Source organism: Quercus robur, chromosome 12 (assembly GCF_932294415.1).
Source record: "Quercus robur chromosome 12, dhQueRobu3.1, whole genome shotgun sequence".
Lineage (NCBI taxonomy): Eukaryota > Viridiplantae > Streptophyta > Magnoliopsida > Fagales > Fagaceae > Quercus > Quercus robur.
The window spans coordinates 16,611,155-16,632,333 of NC_065545.1; the positions used below are offsets into that span (position 1 = coordinate 16,611,155).

The 21,179-nt window shown below is 34.1% G+C and overlaps 2 protein-coding genes across 6 annotated transcripts; both read left to right on the plus strand.

Annotated features, from left to right (window-relative positions):
- The first annotated feature begins 3,008 nt into the window (after positions 1–3,008).
- Positions 3,009–7,858, plus strand: LOC126710472 (uncharacterized). 3 transcript variants are annotated; one of them, XM_050410942.1, is made up of 5 exons: positions 3,010–3,224; positions 3,987–4,528; positions 4,634–5,018; positions 6,519–6,787; positions 6,879–7,858. In XM_050410942.1, exons 2-5 carry the CDS (start codon positions 3,991–3,993, stop codon positions 7,637–7,639), a joined length of 1,953 nt encoding a protein of 650 aa, XP_050266899.1. In that variant the 5' UTR covers positions 3,010–3,224; positions 3,987–3,990; the 3' UTR covers positions 7,640–7,858. The 3 variants fall into 3 exon arrangements, with proteins under 3 accessions (XP_050266898.1, XP_050266899.1, XP_050266897.1); XM_050410941.1 differs by having other exon boundaries at positions 3,009–3,224; positions 3,922–5,018; XM_050410940.1 differs by having other exon boundaries at positions 3,987–5,018.
- A 1,350-nt stretch (positions 7,859–9,208) lies between these two features.
- Positions 9,209–16,250, plus strand: LOC126708746 (UDP-galactose/UDP-glucose transporter 7). Of its 3 annotated transcripts, none has more exons than XM_050408663.1 (9): positions 9,209–9,537; positions 9,635–9,822; positions 10,212–10,317; positions 10,416–10,661; positions 11,318–11,428; positions 11,549–11,707; positions 15,306–15,449; positions 15,683–15,876; positions 16,005–16,250. In XM_050408663.1, exons 2-8 carry the CDS (start codon positions 9,782–9,784, stop codon positions 15,845–15,847), a joined length of 972 nt encoding a protein of 323 aa, XP_050264620.1. In that variant the 5' UTR covers positions 9,209–9,537; positions 9,635–9,781; the 3' UTR covers positions 15,848–15,876; positions 16,005–16,250. The 3 variants fall into 3 exon arrangements, with proteins under 3 accessions (XP_050264620.1, XP_050264618.1, XP_050264619.1); XM_050408661.1 differs by having other exon boundaries at positions 9,641–9,822; XM_050408662.1 differs by having other exon boundaries at positions 9,209–9,513; positions 9,641–9,822.
- The last annotated feature ends 4,929 nt before the right edge of the window (positions 16,251–21,179 follow it).

Sequence of the window (21,179 nt, forward strand, 5' to 3'; positions counted from 1 at the left end):
CCGTTTGCCACGTCAGCAATATCCGTTTCTGATGTAACGGCAGGGACTAAAATGGAACCGTTTTTCTGGAGAGGGACTAAAAGCGGTAAAAAAAAAACTTAGGGACCAAAACGGGAATCGGGTCAAAATGTAGGGACGAAAATGTGATTTTCGCCTATATTTATTTATTATGCAAATAACTTTGACAATGTCAACTGGTGATGCCAATTTTAAAGGCTATATACAGACACGTTGGGTTATGTGTGTAATGAGTAAAATATATAAATGCTCAACAATGAATCCACCAATCTCTAAAGAAGATAGTATATTAAGTTGATTTTCATATTGAAGTTGGATTTAAAACGAAACCGGTCGGTGACATTTTTCAAAAATGCTTTTTATATATATAATATTGTATATATATATTTAAAGAGTTTTTTAAAGATATTTTGGAGTCCAATAGAAATTATGAAATTAAGAAATTAAGGGTCACATAAGTTAGGGACATGACAACGATATTTATCCAGTCCTAGTGGCTTGTGAGAATATAGTATGGTGGAAGGACATAGATATAAAATTGTATGAAATGAGACCTCATTTGTAATTCTCTAATCTTCAGGGGTCAATTGCAATGTGTTGATGGACATTATTGCAATATGGAGAAGTTCAAATATTTTCTTGATATGGTTGAGAAAATTAAGAAATAATTTTGGAAAGAGTTTCAAGATAAGTCAATAACGTTCAAAAAGTTATTGATAAAATCCCACGGCTGAAGATTAGGATCCCTAAGGATCCCACGTCCAATCTCTCTCTAGGGTTTTAGAAGTCTACTATAAAATAAGATTTTATAATATCATATTTAGTGGTTGGCCATTAGAATTACTGTGTGATACTGCAGTCTTCTGAAAACTCAAAAGAAATAGAGAGAGACGTGAATACCTTGGGAGGCAACACGCTTGGGTTGCTAAGAGATGTACATAATTTTGTTCTATTTAGAATCCATGGTTGTGTGGTACAACGATATTTAAATGAAAATATGATTTTTGTTTTATATTACTTTTGCAAAAGTTTTCAGTGTATGTGTATGTGTTTATGCGTGCTTATATTTATGTATGTTTATGTGTATGTGTATGTGTTTATGCGTGCTTATGTATGTGTATGTTTATGTGTATGTGCTTATGTATGTGTATATGTATGTGTATGTGCTTATGTGTGTATGTGTTTATGCGTGCTTATGTATGTGTATGTATATGTGTATGTGCTTATGTATGTGTATGTGTATATGTATGTGTATGTGTATCTGGAGGTCTTTTTGTTTTTTCAGATTCAGGTGCAATACCTTGATGCAATTATAATTAACGGCTAAGATTGAAAGTTGTTCTCAACTATTAAATAAAATATATTAAAGGAGAATTAAAAAATTTAAAAAAAGAGTAAAAAATGTAAAAAAATACCTACGACTGTTCACCTAATCTCAGTCTGTCTTTCTTCTCTCACCATTTTTCTTTTCTTCTTTTTTACGTGGTGCTTTGTTCTTCTTCCTTTTATTTCTCTTCATACATCGCCTAGACTGGCAGGAGAGGAGCGAGCGAAAGTCACATCAAGAAAGGAAATCGAAGATTGTGCTGCCGAGCCAAAGATTATGAAAATCTCTTCCTCTCAACTTAGACGATCCTCTTATGTGAAATTGTGGCTTACGAGACTTCACCAGATTATGATATGTGGTTTTTGGTTATTTATTTATTTATTTGAGATTATGAAGTAAATAGTTTTTATATTTTGCTTACCCTTTTTATTTTCTGAAAACACTTTTATGGGAAATACTATTTTTTTTTGCTTTACTTTCAGTCTATCATTCTTGCTTGTGGTATGTGTTTGATTAATTTGGATCTAAAATTAGTTCAACAAGATGATTCTTCTTCTAAAATATAATAACAAAACCAATATATGTTTTTTAACAATGGGTTCACTTTCAGTATTTTCATTTTGTGATTTTGGTTGTTTTGTGCTCTGATTTCGGTAGGTATGATTTGATTTGTGATTTAGTGGGCTTCTGGGTTTTTGTTGCGATTTGATTTTGGCTGGGTTTTGGCCGTGGTGGTGGTCGTGATTTGATTTTGGCTGAGTTTTAGTAGTGGAGCGTGGTTGGAGGTGATGAGCTTGAAAAGCTCCAGCCATGAAGGTTTAGAAAGAGAGCTTGGTGGTCAGCCATGGAGCACGGTGTGACATGGGTTGAGGCAGAGAGAGGATGAGAGGAAAATAGGGGCGACCCTAGACATTTTGGGGCTTAAGGCGAGAATTAAAAATGAGACATTTTTTATACTTATATATTAATTAAATTAATGTTTATTTAATATTTTTATATTATATTTTTCATCATTATTTTCATTTTCTTTTAAATTATTTTGAAGTTCATTATCAAGATTTGTTGTATTGCAAAATTGAATATCAATTTTTTCTAAATTATTTTGGTGAATTTTTTGCTCATTTGTGATATTTTCATCTAAATTTTGTATTATATTTTGTTTATTACTAATAACAAATTTATCCATTGATCATTTTTGAGACTCAATTAATTTTTCTTATTTTTTTCTTTTTTTAAGTTTTTCATATCCAGATGCATATTTTTTAGTAGACATTTCTAATAAAACAATATATTTATAAATATTAAAATAAAAAATAACTTTCAAGTGTAGGGCAAATGAAAAATAGAACTTGATTTATATAAAAAGTATTGTTGTAGTTCACTGAATAATAACAAATTTTTAACAATTTCAACCTGCATAAATTAAAAAAAAAAATTTAAGTACAAGCATAACAAAAATTTAAACACAGCCATAACACTAACACAAAACTTATTAATAAGATCCATCCAAAAAAAAAAAGAAAAAAAAAAAAAAAGAAAAAAAAACCTTGAAGGCCCAAACTTAACGCCCAGTCCAGGGAGGGTCCAGGCAGCCATAATGATAAAGTGATAAGTGATAAACAAAGTTAACCAGGGAGGGCCCTAATAAACAAAGTTATCATAAGTTCTTAACAAATAAAATGGAGTCCCCTGTGCCCAAATATTTATAATTTTATACCTGATTCCTGAACCTCAGAACCTGATACGGTGAGGTGAGCAGTTGAGACTTGGAGAGAGGCGGAGAGCAGAGAATCAGAGAGAGGCTGAGGCAGATGAGACCAGACTGAACAGTGGAGACTGGAGACTAGAGAGAGGCGGAGAGCAGAGACTAGAGAGAAAGGTAAAATTTTTAGGGTTTTGATTTGTGATTGTTTTGTGGTTAATCTCTTAGACCGGATTTGTAGTTTATCTGGTTGTTTTTTGGTCAATGATTTTGTTTAGAACCAATGTTTAATAGGATTTACCAAATTTTTTGTTTTTTTGGTTAAAAGGATGTGCCAGATTATTTTTGTAATTCATTTGAAACTAATTTTTTTTTTCCTCTACTACCCGGTTGGTTCTTTTCTAAAATTTTGGGGGCCTTAGGCAATTGCCTAACTCGCCTAAGGGAAGGGCCGGCCTTGACACTTAGCCTTTAAAACCCAATTGAGTAAACAACATAGTTGGGGAGATGTATATTCTGTGTTCTTCTTTAAATGGGTTTTTGGTGAAGTATATAAGAAGTGTTTATAAATCAAAATTAGTTTCACATAGAAAAATGGGGTTTGCTAGTATAATGGCCCAAGGAAATGCGCTAGCCACATCTGTGTTATACCCAAGAGAATTAGTTCAGTCACAATCGAGTCTCCTTGTAGTTCCTAGATCAGCCCATGTCAATTAACAGGCAGTCAACTAATTCAATATCAATCCAAGGCATCATAGTTAGTATCGAAACAATGAGACGTGTTTCTCTGGTTATAATTCTTGTTTGTTTTAAAACAATGCCCATATCTCTTGCCATATAATGATTTTTTTTTGGTTGGGGTGTGTATGTTTAGTGTTGGTAAAGTTGAACATTGTCACAAGGGCTGCTGAATTTTTTGTTAGCTGATTCATTCTACAGGGTGATGGATCGACAGCCTCATGATTATGCATCGGCTTCCGCTATGGCATATGCCCAACAGCAGCGACAACCTCCTAACATGCAACAGCAGCAACAGTTTGGATTTCCTCCACAGCATCAACAGTTTCCTCCATCGGTGCACGGTCCTCCTTTCCTACCCCCACATCCTTCTCTCCAACAATTCCCTTATCACCACCACATGCAGCAGCAACCACAGCAGCTCCATCCACATCCTCACCTTCTTCATCTTCAGCAGCAACAGCAGCCACAACAAGCTTTCCCTCCACATTTAGCCCCTCCTCTCGCTCCTCCGCCTTTTCATGGACTATACGATGCCCCTCCACCTCCAGTTTCTCCCCCTTCTGATCCAGAGCTCCACAAGCGCATTGACAAACTTGTTGAGTATTCTGCAAAGAATGGCCCTGAATTTGAAGCTATGATTCGTGAAAAGCAGCAAGATAATCCTGATTATGGCTTTCTTTTTGGTGGGGAGGGACATGCTTACTATCGTTATAGGCTTTGGTTAGCTACACATGCTCCAGGTGGCCCCTTCAATTCTCCTTTTCCATCCTCTTCTATACCTATGATGCATCCTCCTAATCCCATGATGAGTCCATCTCCTTTAAATGCTCCTCCAATAAATACAGCAGCTGCAGGTGTTGGGGCTTCAGCATCAATGTTGGGTGCTCAAATGCACCAACCTCCTTTCCCACCATTCTACGACCAGCAGCAGCACCATCAACATGCTCAGACTTTTGGGATTCATGGTCGACCAGATTATGACCAGTCATCCAAGTCTTTCAGAGGTCTTTCTGGACCACTTCCATCCGATGTTGCACTGGAGCTCAACAATGTGCTGAATAATCTTAATGGTACAAAAGAGTCGATTAAGGGTGCCAAAATTTGGTTTATGCAGAGATCTCCTTTTGCACCTGCTCTGGCTGAGGCACTTAGAGACAGGATTTTTGTCCTAGATGATTCTGAGCGGCAACTGCATATAATATACCTTGCCAATGATATTCTTTTTGACAGGTATCATTCTATTGCTGCATAAATCATGTTATCTTACAGACTTGTGATTGCTACTCACGCTTTCCTGACACTTTGTTCATCAATTACTTTTTTCTTGCTTTACACTATGTCTGATAGCTCTTTCTCTATGAGTCTTTTCATTTATGTGATATTTCATTTATTTTTTTAAATGTTGTCTTTCTATGGTTATTTTGGGGAATACTTCCAAGAATACAATATAAATTTGTTTGTCTTGCAGTTAACATTTGCTGTGTAGGCAATTAAGTTTAACAATATGAGTGCCACAAACACACACAGAGAAGCCTTTAGTTAGCTATTTTATTTTTTTATTTTGTATTGACTTTTAGTTTTGTTCTTTGCCTGTTCTCCATAATGAAATGTGAAAAGTATTAATTTTTTGATCTTGGTTAACATAATTCTAGGAGCTTTAGTAAATCAAAACAATAAAAGCTATATATTTTCCTCCTTTTGTGTGTCTGTGTGTATTGGGGGGGGGGGGGGGGGGCTGTTTTTACCTGTATTCCTTAGGAAGGCCTGAAGGCTATCTGATTTTGTGTTGGTGAGATTGTTGTCTGATTTGAACAAGAATCCATCGAATTTGGCCTGGGCATTCCCTTGTGACATTGAAAACAAGGAAATTGTAGAGAATTAATCACAAAGTCTTTGGACCTTAGTTTCCTTAACTGGAAAGCTTTTAGTTTATTTGCACCCTTGTCCATCAACATAGTATGGCTGTATAATTTAGATTCTATAGTATTTTACTAAAAACCTCAGTAACCCAAAATCAGAGGCTCCCTTAAGATAAGTTCAAGCCCTCAGAGTTGGCTGAGTGACTCTTCAACTTTTATTTCAAACTAAATAAGTGTCAGCCTGAATTTAAATCACGTTGCTTGTGGTAGCCACCCCTGGGGATATGTTCCAGTCATTGTGAAATTGGGTATATGTGGGTTGGGAGATTTCCAGGGAAGGGAATAGTAGAGTGCTCAAAGAGCTGCAGATACTTTGACAACCAAAAAGAAAGAGTAGAAAAAGCCCCCTTCAGATTTTGTTCCTTTTTATTTGGCTCAAGACTTTTATTTGTAAGTTACACACACACTTGGTGGATCTTGAACCCACAATCTTTCTCTACTTTGTTTATTTAAAGTAGATGTTTTTGCTTCTAAAAGTCCATAAAGTACTTTCTGGTACTCAATTTTTTTTTGAATTGAAGGTTCCTGTGGTTTGTGATACAAGTCCTCACCACTTCGTTTCTTGCAAAATGACCTTTTTCTTTTCTTTTTCTGTTTTTTTTTTTTTTTTTTTTTTTTTTTTTTTTTTTTTTTTTTTTTTTTTTTAAGAAAAAAAAAATCTTGCATGCAATTGTATTGTTCTTAGTCAAATTATGGGATATTAGTTCTAATTTTATATTTTTTTCTTTGCTGCAATTTCTTTTAAGCTTTCTATATATTAAATGTTCCCGTATGCTATTTTCCCGATTCTTTTGCTTTGCAAACTTTGCAGCTTACAGAGGAGGACAAGCCCCGATTTTGATAATGAAGCCCACGCATTTAAACCTGTTTTAGGTTCCATGCTTGGGAGGATTTATCATAACCCTCAAAGCAAGGAGGAAAACCAGACAAGGTTACAGAAAATCTTAGAGTTGTGGGCTTCTAAAGATATTTATGATCAGAATACTATCGATGCACTTAAGGCTGAGATGATTGGTGGACCACCAACTATATCTTTCCCAGGGCCTCCTACAATTAGTGGTTCAGCAGATCCAGCTGCTGGTAAGCTATGCCTGTGTGTGTCGCGCGCGCGCATCTTGCAGTTCTCACATTGTCAATGCTAGAAATTTCACTTAGTTTTCTTTTCATGCAGGATTGCCACAGATGTCAAACCACAATATCCAACAATGGCAAACTGATAGGAGCTTATCAGATCAAGAGCATCTTGATAAACATGCTGCCTCTGCCCAAGTCATCCCACCATCTGTAGTGAGCCAGCAATTTCTCCCTAATTCAGTCCCTGCTGGTGCTTTTGTGGGATCCATGTCCATACCATCTTCTGTTCAACCTGCAAACCAACAAGCTGCGCCCCATTTATTGCCGGGTATGACTAGTAGTGGTGAAAAATTGCCGCCATATCCTTTATTTCCACCTGGTCTTATTCCTGGAATGGTCAGAAAGATGCAGATTGGTAGCGGGGTGCCTTACTCTCCCATGAGCCCTTTGGACATACCAACTGTAATACCTCCATCTACTGTACCTCAATCCGAAATTCTTGAGAGAGTGTCAAAATTCTTCAAAGAAATTGGAGAGGTTAACCCTTCTGAAGGGCCCATTAATTCTGATTCAAGAGATGAAGATGATGAGTACGAGTATGACAGAGAACCTCAAGTACGAAAGGGAGGAGCTTGCATCCCCCCTCCCCCAAACCTGCAACTGGACCCAGAGACAGGGACTTATGCTGATGGAAGTGTAGATCGGAAACCAGGATCAACTAGCTCTGGAAGGCTGGGACTTGGGGCCACAGCTAATCCAAATGAGGTGAGTCAATATGATGATGTTTATACATCTTACAGGAAACAAAGAAGCACCACGTATCACTCATCCATGAGTGCAAGAGCTGCTGCCAGGTAGAACTCATGCAGTTATTTGTCATCAGAGATTGTAAAATAAGGCTGAATTTGAATGGTTTACCTGATTTCGAATGGCGACTTGACGTGGAGCGACAAACTTAATTAACCTATGGTGCCATCTAGAATTTTGATTTTGAGAAATGTTAATGTTTTCATGTACTAACCAGATGTAAACAGTTTGACGTATTGTTAAATCATACAAAGTTTCTTTTCATCTTAAGGATTTTTGGACTCGAACTGAGATGGATGATTTATGACCAAATGATGTACCTATGTGGCTATGCCACTAGTCACAAACATTAGTATTTCCAGTGTAGGCTGCAGAAACTGTGTAGCATAGCTATAGTCAATTACGTAGAATTTGGAATTTATAGGCTTTGGGGTCTGGAGGGATTAGAAAGTCCTTTAAACCCACTATGTTTACTTTAGTTGTCCCAATTTGGTTGAAATTGGATAGGAAGAGATTATGGTTTAATGAATTTTTATGTATTTCACATTTTATTTTGAAACAAAATAAAGTCAATCAAACTAAACTTATCTAAAGAAATATATTCGTTCATTTTTTAAAAACATTTTGCTCTCCCCATTCCGAGAAACTATATGTTATAAAAAAGATACCAATATACCATGTAGTCATGTAATAAACCAATAATTTAATAATATCAAGTATACAAATAAACCACATTAGAAACTTTTGAATCTTTTGATTTTGAAGAAAATGGGGGAAACATCTAAAGTTTTCTCCCATTTTATTCAAACCAATTTCATTAAAAGCAAAAGAGGATGCAGAGGCTCTTAAGCTTGAATAGAAGGATATCAAATGAGGAAGAGTAACACAACACCATTACACAAATAGCAGATTGCTTGCACAACCCCATAAGACAAACAATATTATTACAAACACAACAACTTTCACAACTATTTTTTACATCATCTGTACTAGCAAATTATGATAATGTAACATCATTTTCGCATAAAAACTACTACTAATATTACTTTTATTGTACACTAATCACAACTTGTCGTGTAAAATAAGTTATGAAATCACTTTCTAGATTTATGATAAGACAAACCCAATACTTTTTTTTTAGATAGAGTTTCACAATTTATAACATCCGCTTCTAATAATTGTGCTCTTTATTATCAGACTAAGACATCAATCAGTTTTTAATGTAGGGGGAGATTGAACCACAAATTTCTTATTCATCAATCCGATTTCTGTTTGCAATAAATCTTCTAAATGATGCAAGTATGTAACACTCTAATACACAATTTATGTTAGATTAAGACAATAGAATATTTCTTATAAAAAAAGAAAAAGAAAAAGAAAAAAAGAATAGAATATTTTGTCCACCCAAAATAGATCCGCCTGTCCAGCTGGCTTGTGTCTTGATACCACCATCATTTGTCCTCAATTCCCAAAGGTTAGAAAAAACAAACAAACAAACAAACAAACATGGGTTTATGGGGTCCATTAGCAATAATTAATCAGAATAAAAATAAGCATAAAAAAATCAAGAAAGTTCCAAGAGAGCCTCAACCTTGCTCGGCGTATCCGCAACAACATGTCACCCATCCCTCATCAGATGGCGATAGCCGATAGCTTTTCCAATTTTCCAATGGAAAAAAATGCTAAAGCCATTTCAACAATCCCATGTGAATGTGATTACCATCACTCACTCCCAAATCCAAAAGTCCCACAAGACTCACTCACCCAACTCCGCCAACTGTTTTTTTTATTATACACCCACTTTGTTCCTCTCCCACTCAACACTATACTCCTTTACTTTGACTCACATATAAACTGTGAAACCCTTACTTATTAGATCTCAAATTCACTAACCCATTTTTTTTTAAAAAGAAAAAACCTCTCATGTAATTTTCAATCCATAATATCAGGTTTATTTATTTATTTTATTTTATTAATTTTTTTTAAAAAAAATCTAATCTCGTTTTCGTATTTGTTCTTAATTTCTTAGTTTTGATTTTGATTGAGTGGCAGTGAGTTCGGGCATAGGCTATAATTGGAGCTTTCCATTTTTTGATTTGATGGCGTCACTCAAGTAACAGAAGAAACCGTTTTTCAATATCTCGATCTCATAATCAATCATCACCATCGTCGTCATCATCGTAATCATCAGCCATGGAAAATCACAGTGATTCTGAAATAACTCCATTTTTGAGGTCCTTTCTTTTACATACATACAAACAAACACGTGCTTATAGATATTTATTTGCTAATCACTGAATTTCAGCTCAAGCGATTTTGGAAACTTTTTTATTTTTATTTTTAAATTGATTAATAATAATAAACAGTACTGAATTTCAGTTCAAGCAATTCTACTGATTAATTATTCTTCGTTTAAATTTGGCCTTTTTTTGTGCTTGATTGTTAAATTGTCTGTTAATATCAATGGCAATGCGGTTCGGGTAAAATAGAACAAAATTGATTCCTTCATATGATTTTAGTTATCTTATCTAATCGTTGTCGAATCGAATTGTTAATCACACTATTTTGTTTCTTAAATTTTTCTTGGGCGGGTTCTGATTCAATGATATTTGTGTCAATGTAGTTTATCTGCAGCCATTTCATATGGGATTGCTTCGATGGCGATGGTTTTTATCAATAAGGCCATACTTATGCAGTATGCACACTCCATGACCCTCCTCACTTTGCAGGTATCGACTTTGTAAAAAGTTAAATATAGCACTGTCTCTCTTTTGCTAACTTTGCAATTTGCAATTGCATTGATACACTCGTTATTCATTTATCGTAGCAATTGGCAACAGCAATGCTCATACACTTTGGTCGAAGAATGGGATACACAAAAGCCAAAGCGTTAGATATGGCCACGGCCAGAAAGCTTCTCCCCATTTCACTGTTTTACAATGCTAATGTCGCGTTTGCATTGGCAAGTCTGAAAGGAGTTAATATCCCGATGTACATTGCGATAAAGAGACTCACACCCCTAGCTGTACTGATCGCTGGATTCTTTTCGGGAAAGGGGAGACCCACAATACAGGTCTGTGTATTGTGAAACTGCTTTCATTGTAGTTTTAGAGTTTTTGACTCAATAAGATGTTAATGGTATTGACCAAATTTTGTGTTAACATTGTACACTGGGATGCTTAACATTACTTCAACAGCATAAGCTTATTTGATTCTGCATACAATATTGATTTCATGATTATAATATAGTGCACTACATAGCTACTTATGTTTTAATAAGTACAAGCTTAAATACTTTTAACGAGCATATATGACGTTCAAGCATCATATCCTGAACAAATTTTTGGCATTCAGGTGAGAATGGGGACAACATAGTTCTTGCATTTCCACGAGAAAAGCATGTCTACAATGTTGTACCCAACTAGTTGTTGTCTGGAAAAATTGAATTCTAGTTTGGATCTTTTAAAATTTACATTATCTAACTAAGCCCAACCCAACTATCAATTAGTCTGTTAGTGTTGTGTTGCGTTGCCTGTACTGATCTAAATAAAGAACTTAAATGTTAGATTCAGTTAGTAATTTCTGTTTGTTATAAATGCAATGGCTGTTTTTTTTTTTTTTTTGGAATCTTTGATATTTTTCGTGTTAAAACTGAGCAGATAATCTTCATGGCTATTAAATTTGAATAGTTGGTTCTAATCTATCGATGGCCTCGATATCAAATGTCAGGTGTCACTTTCAGTAATATTGACTGCTGCTGGAGTTATCATAGCTGCTCTAGGAGATTTTTCGTTTGACCTTTTTGGATACAGCATGGCCCTTACTTCTGTTTTTTTCCAGGTTGGACTTTTATTTTTTAACTATTACTGGATATGTTTTAGTTTCAAAACTGAGAATTGTTTTGGAGCTCATAATTATGCATGCTTTACTAATGGAATTGCTTATTTTAAATGCATGCAGACCATGTATTTAGTGTTGGTAGAGAAGTCTGGTGCAGAGGATGGGCTTTCATCAATTGAGATCATGTTCTATAACAGCTTTTTGTCCCTTCCATTTTTGTTATTTGTCATCATAGCTACAGGAGAGTTTCCAAATTCTTTAGCACTATTATTTGCAAAGGTCAGAATCTAAATTGGTTTTCTTTATGTTAGCATTCATTCTATTTTGTTTTGGAAAGCAATGGATGCTTGGGCATGAAATAATAGTCTACTTAAGAATTATCTTGTGAATTTTTATACTAGAAGAATTATGATGTGCATAAATTCATAGTCGTTAAATCTAATGCATGCTGACTGCTCCTTCTCTGATGCATTTTTTTCCCATGTGGACAATATAGGATATGATTGGTGCTTGAAACTGGGTCCATGTGGATAAGGAGCCAAATTTTTTCATGTATAACACTTTAAGGATATTCTCTTTACTATTGAGACTAATTTGTATATGATCCATAGTCTTCTATGTTTGCTCAAAGCTGGTGATGGCATAACTATAGTATGGTTAGAAAAGTAATATCCTCTTTGGAAGCCTAAGGTTATGGTAAAGCCCAGATTTAAGTGTCCATGGTAGTTAATTAGGTTTTTATATTTTATTTGGTTATTCTAGAGTCAAGGCTATTGTAGTAATTTTGCAAACGTTGGGTATGGGCAATAGTTGTGGACCTTGGGTTAGTAAGAAGATCTGATTTAGTTATGGGCCTTTACATGCAGGTTTTGGTTCAATTTAATTAGATTTGGTTTACTAGTCAAAGTAGAAGTCCTAGTTCTACTAGAAGTTAAGATTTAGGATCTATACAAGTGTGTTATTGTACTTAAACAAGTTATAATTGATCAATAAAATATTGAGTGTTCTGACTTTTGAGTGTTGAGGCACATCTGTAATATGTAATTTCCTGTACCCCAGCACGCTTCTTGTGTACTGGGGGGTCTTTTTTCTTTAATAAAGATTTCTTATTGAGGCACATTGGCCTTATTGTTCTTTTTCCCTTCCATTTCTCTTCTGCCTTTTCTTCTTTTCTTTCTTGCAGTATTGCTCATGGATATTGTTTACACACATTGTTCATAGATTCTGAAAAAATTCAATTTCTGTTTCCTCCCCCCCACCCCCACCCCTCCCGCAACCTGAAATCAAATATTTTCTCTTTTCTGCTACAACCATACTCATCTTGAACCCTAACTTTCTTCAACAGTTGTACTCCCTAGACTCACAAATTCTCCTAACCCTAAACAGCAATCACAATCTCATGTTTACAAATTCCCAATTTGTACTATGTCAGCTGGTTAGTGCTTAGTGTTTGTATATATTTCTCATAGATGGTCTCAAACCCAGAAAGAGGAGGGTTGCAGTGGGTTGATGACCAATGTAAAATATGGTCACTTTATTATAAATAGATCCTTTACTGTCTTCTATGTTGTACCACAATATAGTCTAAGATATTATTTAGTTGTCCTTTTTTTTTTTTGATAGATAAAGATTGTAATAATATGGTTGTCCTTACTTCTTATTCATAACATAGGGACTTGTGTCTCACACACCAGGTTCATGTTGGATCTTGAATTTCCAGCCTCAGCTTTTGTTCTTCATTTTTTTCGTCCTCTTCCCCTTATTTTTTACGGTGTAATCAGTTCCAAAAGTTTAAAAACAGGATTTCAGTTATGATGTTTATTGTTTCTAAAAAAAAAAATTATGATGTTTATTCTTTCATTTTCACTTATTAAGTTATTATACATGAATAGACCAAGGAAAATAATTACTTTTAAATAAAATTTAACGTTTGCCTGCACGATGTCATTAGAGAACACAAAAGACGTGTAGTTTAGAGCGCACACACACATAAGTATGTTATATTTACTTTCTGTGTCTTTGAATAATTTTCCTTACAATTTGTATTTAAAATGGATTTTGCTTAAGCCAATGAGCTCTAGATAATCTGGCACCTCCCTCCCCATATAAGTGTTAGGTGGAGGGTGAGCCATCGGGTGTGTGTGTGTAACTTAATAGAAAAAAAAATGGATTTCACTTAAACTTTCTTTAGAAGTTCCATTTTCATTTTTATTCTCTAAAAGAAATGTATCACTTCTTTATAGCGTGAAAAAGTATGGTTTCCTGCCAAAGGTCTTGTAGCTGAATTAGCACATTCTCATGCACAAAGTGCTTGGGGTCTAGGGGAGAAAGGGTTCAAACTGCAGAGTTAGTAGTATGTTGTAATTATCTCTAAAAAAAAAGAGAAAGTATGATTTCCTGTGTTCATTGGGTGGCTATGTATTATTTAATTCTCTTGCTACCTGTTTAAAAATGTCCTTACCTTTTTACATGGTACAATCCTTGAGTACTGTCTGGTATACAGTGAGATGTAATGGAAACAACCTAAGTAGAGTTTATAATCAAGGAAACATATGGGTCTTTTTTGAAAATGAATTTTGGCCCCAGGAAGATTCTCCTTAAGTTTTGAATGATAATGGCTTTCGAATTGTTGTTGAGGTGGGAAATTTTGAAATGGGAGGTGGATTCTTGGTAATGGTGATGAGAGCAGTGAAAAGAAGAGAGTTAGTGAAGAGGAAGTGAAGAAACTTATAGAAGTGTATTAAGGAGTTGTTAGATTGTGAAGGGGGACAGGAGGAGCTTATGAGAAGTGTATAAGGAATTATTTGATTGAGGCATCACGGGTTTGTGGGGTGCAAGAAGCTTGTAGGAAGAAGCTCTTTAGTCTTTTGTTCTGATATCCTTAATACATTGCCTGTGTGCTTTGGGTTCCTGTAAAGCTTAGTTTTTCTTTCAATGAAGCATTAATTACTTATCAAAGAAGCTTGTAGGAAGAAATTATCAAAAGAAAGAAAGAGGAAAAAAGAAAAAGCATGTCAGAAACATTCACCATCAGTGTGTTGAAATAAGTAGTAACTAGAGGGGTACAGTGTGTACCTTTGAATGTGCAGCTCATGGGACAGTGTGGGTTTAATTTCCAAAATTTGGAACATTAAAAACAAAATTATAGGATGCACATTTCTGAGCCTGCAGACATGTTACCAACTTTCGCTGGCACTTCCAGTAATTGTGGTTGTTTCTTAGCTTAAGATAGAGATCAACAACATTCTATTGTGGCATTATAAAATTAAGAAATAAGGATGTTTCTAAATCATAACTGAAATTGAAAATTTGCCTTCAAAATAGTGGTTTATGTGAAACCCTATCTGATGTCATGATAACAGATCTATTTGGGAGAATAAATAGAGTTCTCCTGAAAAAGAGAGCCAATTTTTTGGTGTTATGATTTGGAAAACCTTCTAATAGCTTGAAGTTTAATAAGTGAATCTCCTTGACACTTACTTGCTCATAGTACATCATTGGTTATTGATAAAGTGCATCTTTGTAGTTTTATAGTTCTTGTATACCATATACAATCCAAGTGCCTGGGTCTTTGAAAAGAGCACAAGGCATAGCACATCCAAAAGTCTGCCTTATTGGTCGAGAAATACGTATGAGTTGCCCTGACCTAGTGGAGGCGTAAAGATTTCAAGAATGCAGAGGAGAAGAAACTGAAAGTAGGAGGGGCTCATTTGGGTTCTTCATTATGCTAACATTATTAAATCACAAAAAATTGTTTTTTGTTCTGTTGCATTAGTGAAAAGTATTCTTTTTATTTAATGTTGTTGGCATATAAATGTAAATTATGAAATTCTATATAGCATTGATATCTAATGTTAAATTTTTTCTTAATATGCAGAGTAATTCTTTATACTTTTTGGTGATTCTTATTCTTTCATTGGTGATGGGCATCGTCCTCAACTTCACCATGTTCTTGTGTACCATAGTCAACTCTGCTCTAACAACAACAATAGTTGGAGTCCTTAAAGGAGTTGGGTCCACGGTATGCATGGAATATCCTCAGGCTCTATTTGTTGTACAGAAGTTTGGCGATAGGGAAGGAAAATTTAGAATTCTCAAACAACCAGCCCATTATGAAATTCTTGAGGGCATTAAATTTTCCTTCTGTTTTCCTGTCTTTACACTTGAAAGAGCATGTAGGAAACTGAATATGAACTATTCAAGTGCATATATCTGACATATACTTTCATTTATTTATTTATTTTTGCTTCTCAGACTCTTGGTTTTGTGTTACTGGGTGGTGTGGAAGTTCATACTTTAAATGTGACGGGATTGGTTATCAACACAGCTGGTGGGGTGTGGTATTCGTATGCCAAATATCAGCAAAAGAAGAACAAACCACCGAAGTTAATATCAGATCTTGAGGCTCATAGTAAATAAAAGCATTATTGACTATTGAAGGATTGCAGGTGACCAACAGTTGCTTTCTGTTTCAACTTTCAGTCAATTATTTACTGTATCACTTATCAACAATGAGATCATCTTTTTATTTATTTATTTTAATAGTTGTTAGTAATGCATAACTTTACTTCAACAGCATAAACTTTATGGAGCTGTGCAGAGATGAAAAAGATTTATTAGCTTGGATACTTTGTTTTCGGTCATAATACAGTCAAGAAGGTTGATCAGAAAAGAGAACTTTAGTTATCAGTGTTTATTGTTGTAGATGATGGGGTTTGTACCCCACTGCTATTTCATGGGAAATCAATGTTTATCATAGCCATAAACAATGTTAAATTTTTATCATCATGCAACCACAATACTTTCATCTTTTGTCCCATCATACGATTCCTTTCTATTCTGATGGAAAATCATATTCTTTTTTTTTTTTTTTTTTTTTCTTTCTCCCCTCTTCTTTTTTTGTAACAAACTTGATACTTGTCCTTTTTTCTTTTCACTGAATGCATTCCCTTTTCCCCGAAAAAACTTTAAACTGATAATGTTTTTGTTTCTCTTTGTTCCCTGGTTGTATTTTGCATTCAGTTTTGGGTAACAAATTGTCGTCAGGGACATGGCTTCCTTTTGCTGTACTTTGACTTGAATATAGCAATAGTGTTATGTTTTCTAAGGAAAATTAAATTCAATATAATAGGTGTTTGAATTCAATTGAAAAACCTAATAATATATTGCACATGAGATATTGTACTTGAGTTTTACGAGGTAAACGTTGGATTGCAAGTTGCAGTTCGCATGTGACACGAGCATGACACGAAGACAAAAGCCTTGCCTTTGACTAGAACTAGAATACTTTGGTAAATATTATTCTTGGACTTTAGCATGCGTTGAGTTTCAATTTGTTCTTAGACTTTCGATTTAAACAGCCTATCCTCTAGGCATTAGGTTTGTGATAAATTAAGTTAATATATTCTGTTTTAAGTATAATGGATTTAATCACTTAATGTCACATGATAATAATAACATTTCATAATTACAATGGGAAAAAGGTGAACCTCAAACATTCTCAAACACTTAAGTTGATCAAAAGATTTAACAAAAACTATTAACAAAACGATTTGTTACAAACCTAATATTCAGGGGTTAATTTTTAAAATAAAAAATTCGAGGATCAAATTGATATTCAAAGGTTATTTGCAAATTTCAAATTTTTTTTTTTATTGGCAGTGAATAGGCAAAGAATGAAACAAATTTAACTCCTTTGAATCTTGAAACAGTAGACCAAAGTCGACAATAACATTCCCCTTCACAAGTATAATCATAAAAACTAAGATGAAACACAGCCATAAATAGATAGAGACAGACCGAAATAATTTGCATTAAATGGTGAGATGTCTTGAGTACTAAAAATCAAGGACCACTATGTTTCAACAGAGGCAGCATAGATAGTATGCAACCGCTAGCTCACATAACGTGGAACCCATATGTGTGTCAGACTCAGACGGTCAGACCTACATTCTGTGAGGTAGTCTCTGCATAACTTAATTTTTGCTTCGGACAAAAACTGTAAAATTTTTTTTTTTTGATGGTTTAAAAAACTGTAAATTCAAATCAATGGGAACCGTGTGAGAAAAAACTACATGTTTTCGGCTCATGCTTACTAGCATTCTCAATGGTTCTACGTATGGTTCTACGTCAGCTATGGCTTATTTGGATTCCTGCTCCTACATGCTTAGGTCCAACAAGAGCAAGTAGGGTGCCACTATGGTTACGCCTAGGTAGAAGACGGCAACTCAAGTCGCTTCCTACCCATTTTTTTATTATCAAAAAATAAATAAATTCTATTTTTAAAAGTGTTTATCAGTAGTATATATGAGAAGGTCTAAAGACACAATAAAATCTCATAATATTTTCACAATATTTTTGTTTTGAGTTGCAACTGGTCTTAGTATATATATTTTTTCATTTTATTTTAATATATGTTGTAAGATTTTGTTTGGTCCGTAGAACTCTTTGCCAAAACAATCAATTCACACCAAATGTACCATGTCCAGACCTTTACATGTGCATGTGGCCATGCATGTGCACACACATGGGCTGCCCAAGGATTGAACTGGCTGCGGTTTGAGTCTCTGAGAGAGAAAGAGAGAGAGTGAGATTGAGACTGCCTTCGGTTTGTAGAGGAGACATTTCTTTGAGTTAATTTACAGCCCTTTATTTTAACCAGATGTGCCACAGCTATGATTATATGGCTGACTTGTAGTGGAAATTTTGTACTCCATTTTGTATCTTTTTGACCATTATTGTCAATGCTGATTTCATCCTAAATCATCTTTCATCATGCAAAAGACAACATTTTTGCACTAGAATGTTGATTGTTCCTTAGTGGGGGTTTTTCGTGGTGATATTTCTCTACAGTCCAGTAAAAAACATTAAACACCCACTATTTCTTTAGTCTGTCTGTCTGGGAATGAGCTAGAAGTTATTGTTATTACAATAAATCTATTGACATTGAATTTTTTCACTAAAACTACTTATATGTATGATTGTTACATAATAAAAATAGTTTTAAATGATAGGTTTATATGAAAGTGATATTACTTTAATCAAAACTAATTGTAAAATCTTTGCCTTTATTATTTTTCATCATCATTGATCATCGTTGTAGTTTGTTTCTGGTAGTCTTCGTGAAACTTGTGTGGACAACATTGCACATAAAATAGCCGAAGGATAAGATTAGTGGCTTTATCTTAATGAATCCTGCCTCATGTTTTGATTGTAGTATTATTATTTATGGGAAGTGAGACTTGGCTATTTCCTGATTCATTATAAATGCCGGACGTCTCTTAATAAGTGGATTCTTCGCCAAAAATTTTGTAACTCGACTAATATGCCATATGATATTTTCAGTATAGACATTTAAGGTTCAAATCTCTCATCCCAACTATTAATTTATCTTTAAAAAAAATTACTTTTTGAGATAGTACCCAAAGATGTTATAATTAGGTTACTGAAATCTGGTTCTTCTACGGTTTTTATTTTTCTCAGTGATTCTTGAATGTTTCATAGTCTTGTATGGTGTATTAGGTGCAGATTTGATTCTTATAGCCAAGAATGCTAACTAAAGTAGAGATTTATGCCTCACATCATCTTAAATTAGGCTTGGGCCAGAATTGTTGACTAGTGTAAGTGGGCTTGGGCTTGGTAGATGAGGCCTTTTATGGGCCTGCCTGGCTGGAGTAACAGGCTAATAGCTCGTGTTTGGTTCTCACTTCAAAAACATCTTTTACAGGAAAAGTGAGAACTTTTCCCTTTTTCAAGGGGGAAAAATTGCTGAAGTATTGATATTGCCCTCATTTATGACTTACGAGTTACGTGAGATATTCAATTATGTCAGCCATTAAATTTTGCATGCAATTGAAACCTAAGCATTTATGTACGCTATTCTTTTTTGACGAATGATGATACTTTGTAGTTTGTATTATTATTGATTTAGGTGTGGCTTGTGGTCACACTAATTTTTTTTTTTTGGTGTCATTTTGTCTCAATTTATGTTCATGTACTATGAATAAATCAGAAATTATGTTCATGGACAAATTCATTCTCAAAAAAAAAAAAAAATGTTCATGGACAAATTGTGGTCACATTAATTATTGTTTGTGTCATTTTGTTTCACTTTATGTTCATCTACAATGGCAAGTATTCTTGCTGCAATTTTTTTGAGCATTGAACTTGGGTGTATAATTTTTAAAGCTCAATTTAGCTCCAAATTTTGTTGTCAAGCACATATTTTATATGAAAAATTAAAGATGGAGGAGACATATTTTGAGTAAAAAGTGTGCATAATAAGCACATTGTTGAATGGGAATTGCATCAACTTTTTTTGTGGTGGGCAGTGGGCTTCTTTTTAGTGACCGGATCATTAGTGAAGCATTGAATATTTACAAAAACACGATGGATAATCACAAAAACCAATACAAAGACAATAGCTAAATCAAAGGTTCAAATCTAAACATGGAATGGTCCACAGTTCACTTTCATGTTCCTTTTAAAAGTATCTAAGTAGAGCTCTCTATACATTAAATTTAGCCGACACAAAATTGCTGGGTTAGGGAGCATTTAGGGTGTGCTTTTAATAGCGAGTTGTTGGATATTGAGTGTGTGGTTGTCTTCTTCAGTTCTTTGGATACCATATGTGTCGGCACTGCAGAACTTTTGTGGGTTAGAATAAGAACAATAGGCAAGAATAAAACCATGTAAGACATATATATATATATATATATATGTATTCTAATCCCTTCCACTGAATAGGTAACTTGTCATTCAATAGCGGCAACACTTATGAATCGGAGGTTGTTTTTTCTTGTTGGTATTTATGATGTTTTAAAAAAAAAAAATTTATCTTAGACGTAGAGTACGTTAAGTTCTCTAATTAAATTCGAACATATGGACAGTTATAATGATAAGTACAACATGCATAGTGTTAATTTTTTTAAGAACAATTAAATTCAATACAACTGTGTGTTTAAATTTAATTGAGAACTTAATCTATTGTATTTAAAGTACTATACATTTATACCTAAGTTTTATTAGTATTATTATTATTATGATTATTATTATTATTATTATTTTGTTTCATATATCCATATTTATTTATGACTCTTTTGGGTTCAAATTTCATTTTTTGGAGGAGGATCAGGTATTATAATATTATTCCTAAATTTTAAAAATTTTACCTAAATCATGTGTACTGTAATAATTAATATATATTTATATATATATATATATATATATCTCAATTATTTTTAAAATTTTCAAATTGGGGGATGGGACTATGGCCTCTCTTCCCCTGCTTGTTGAGAAAAGGGATTATAGTCTAACTCCAAGTTAGGAGCTCCAACATTAAGAAGAGTCTCTCCCAATTGCTTAGAAAAAATGAGAAAATATTTATATGTAGATATTAATATTATGGTTCTATTTATTAATTCATTAAAAATTTTATTTTACTTTGATTGAGTTTTGCATGGAAATATTAATTTTTCAACGAATGATAGATATTAAGTAATTTTATTGGATTGGAAAAGGCAGTTATTAGGATTTTTTTTCTTCTATTAATGAGAAATAAATACACATAAAGATATAAAGGGAAGGGAAAAAGACGTAAAGTTCTAACTCGAAAACAAATGCGTGCACAGCACAATAATGTATCTGTATGTAATATTGAACAAATTGTGAGGAATTTAATTAGAACAACTGAATTTTCATTCTGTCTCGTGACTAGACATACACTTGGATTATGAAGGAATTGTGTAGTATA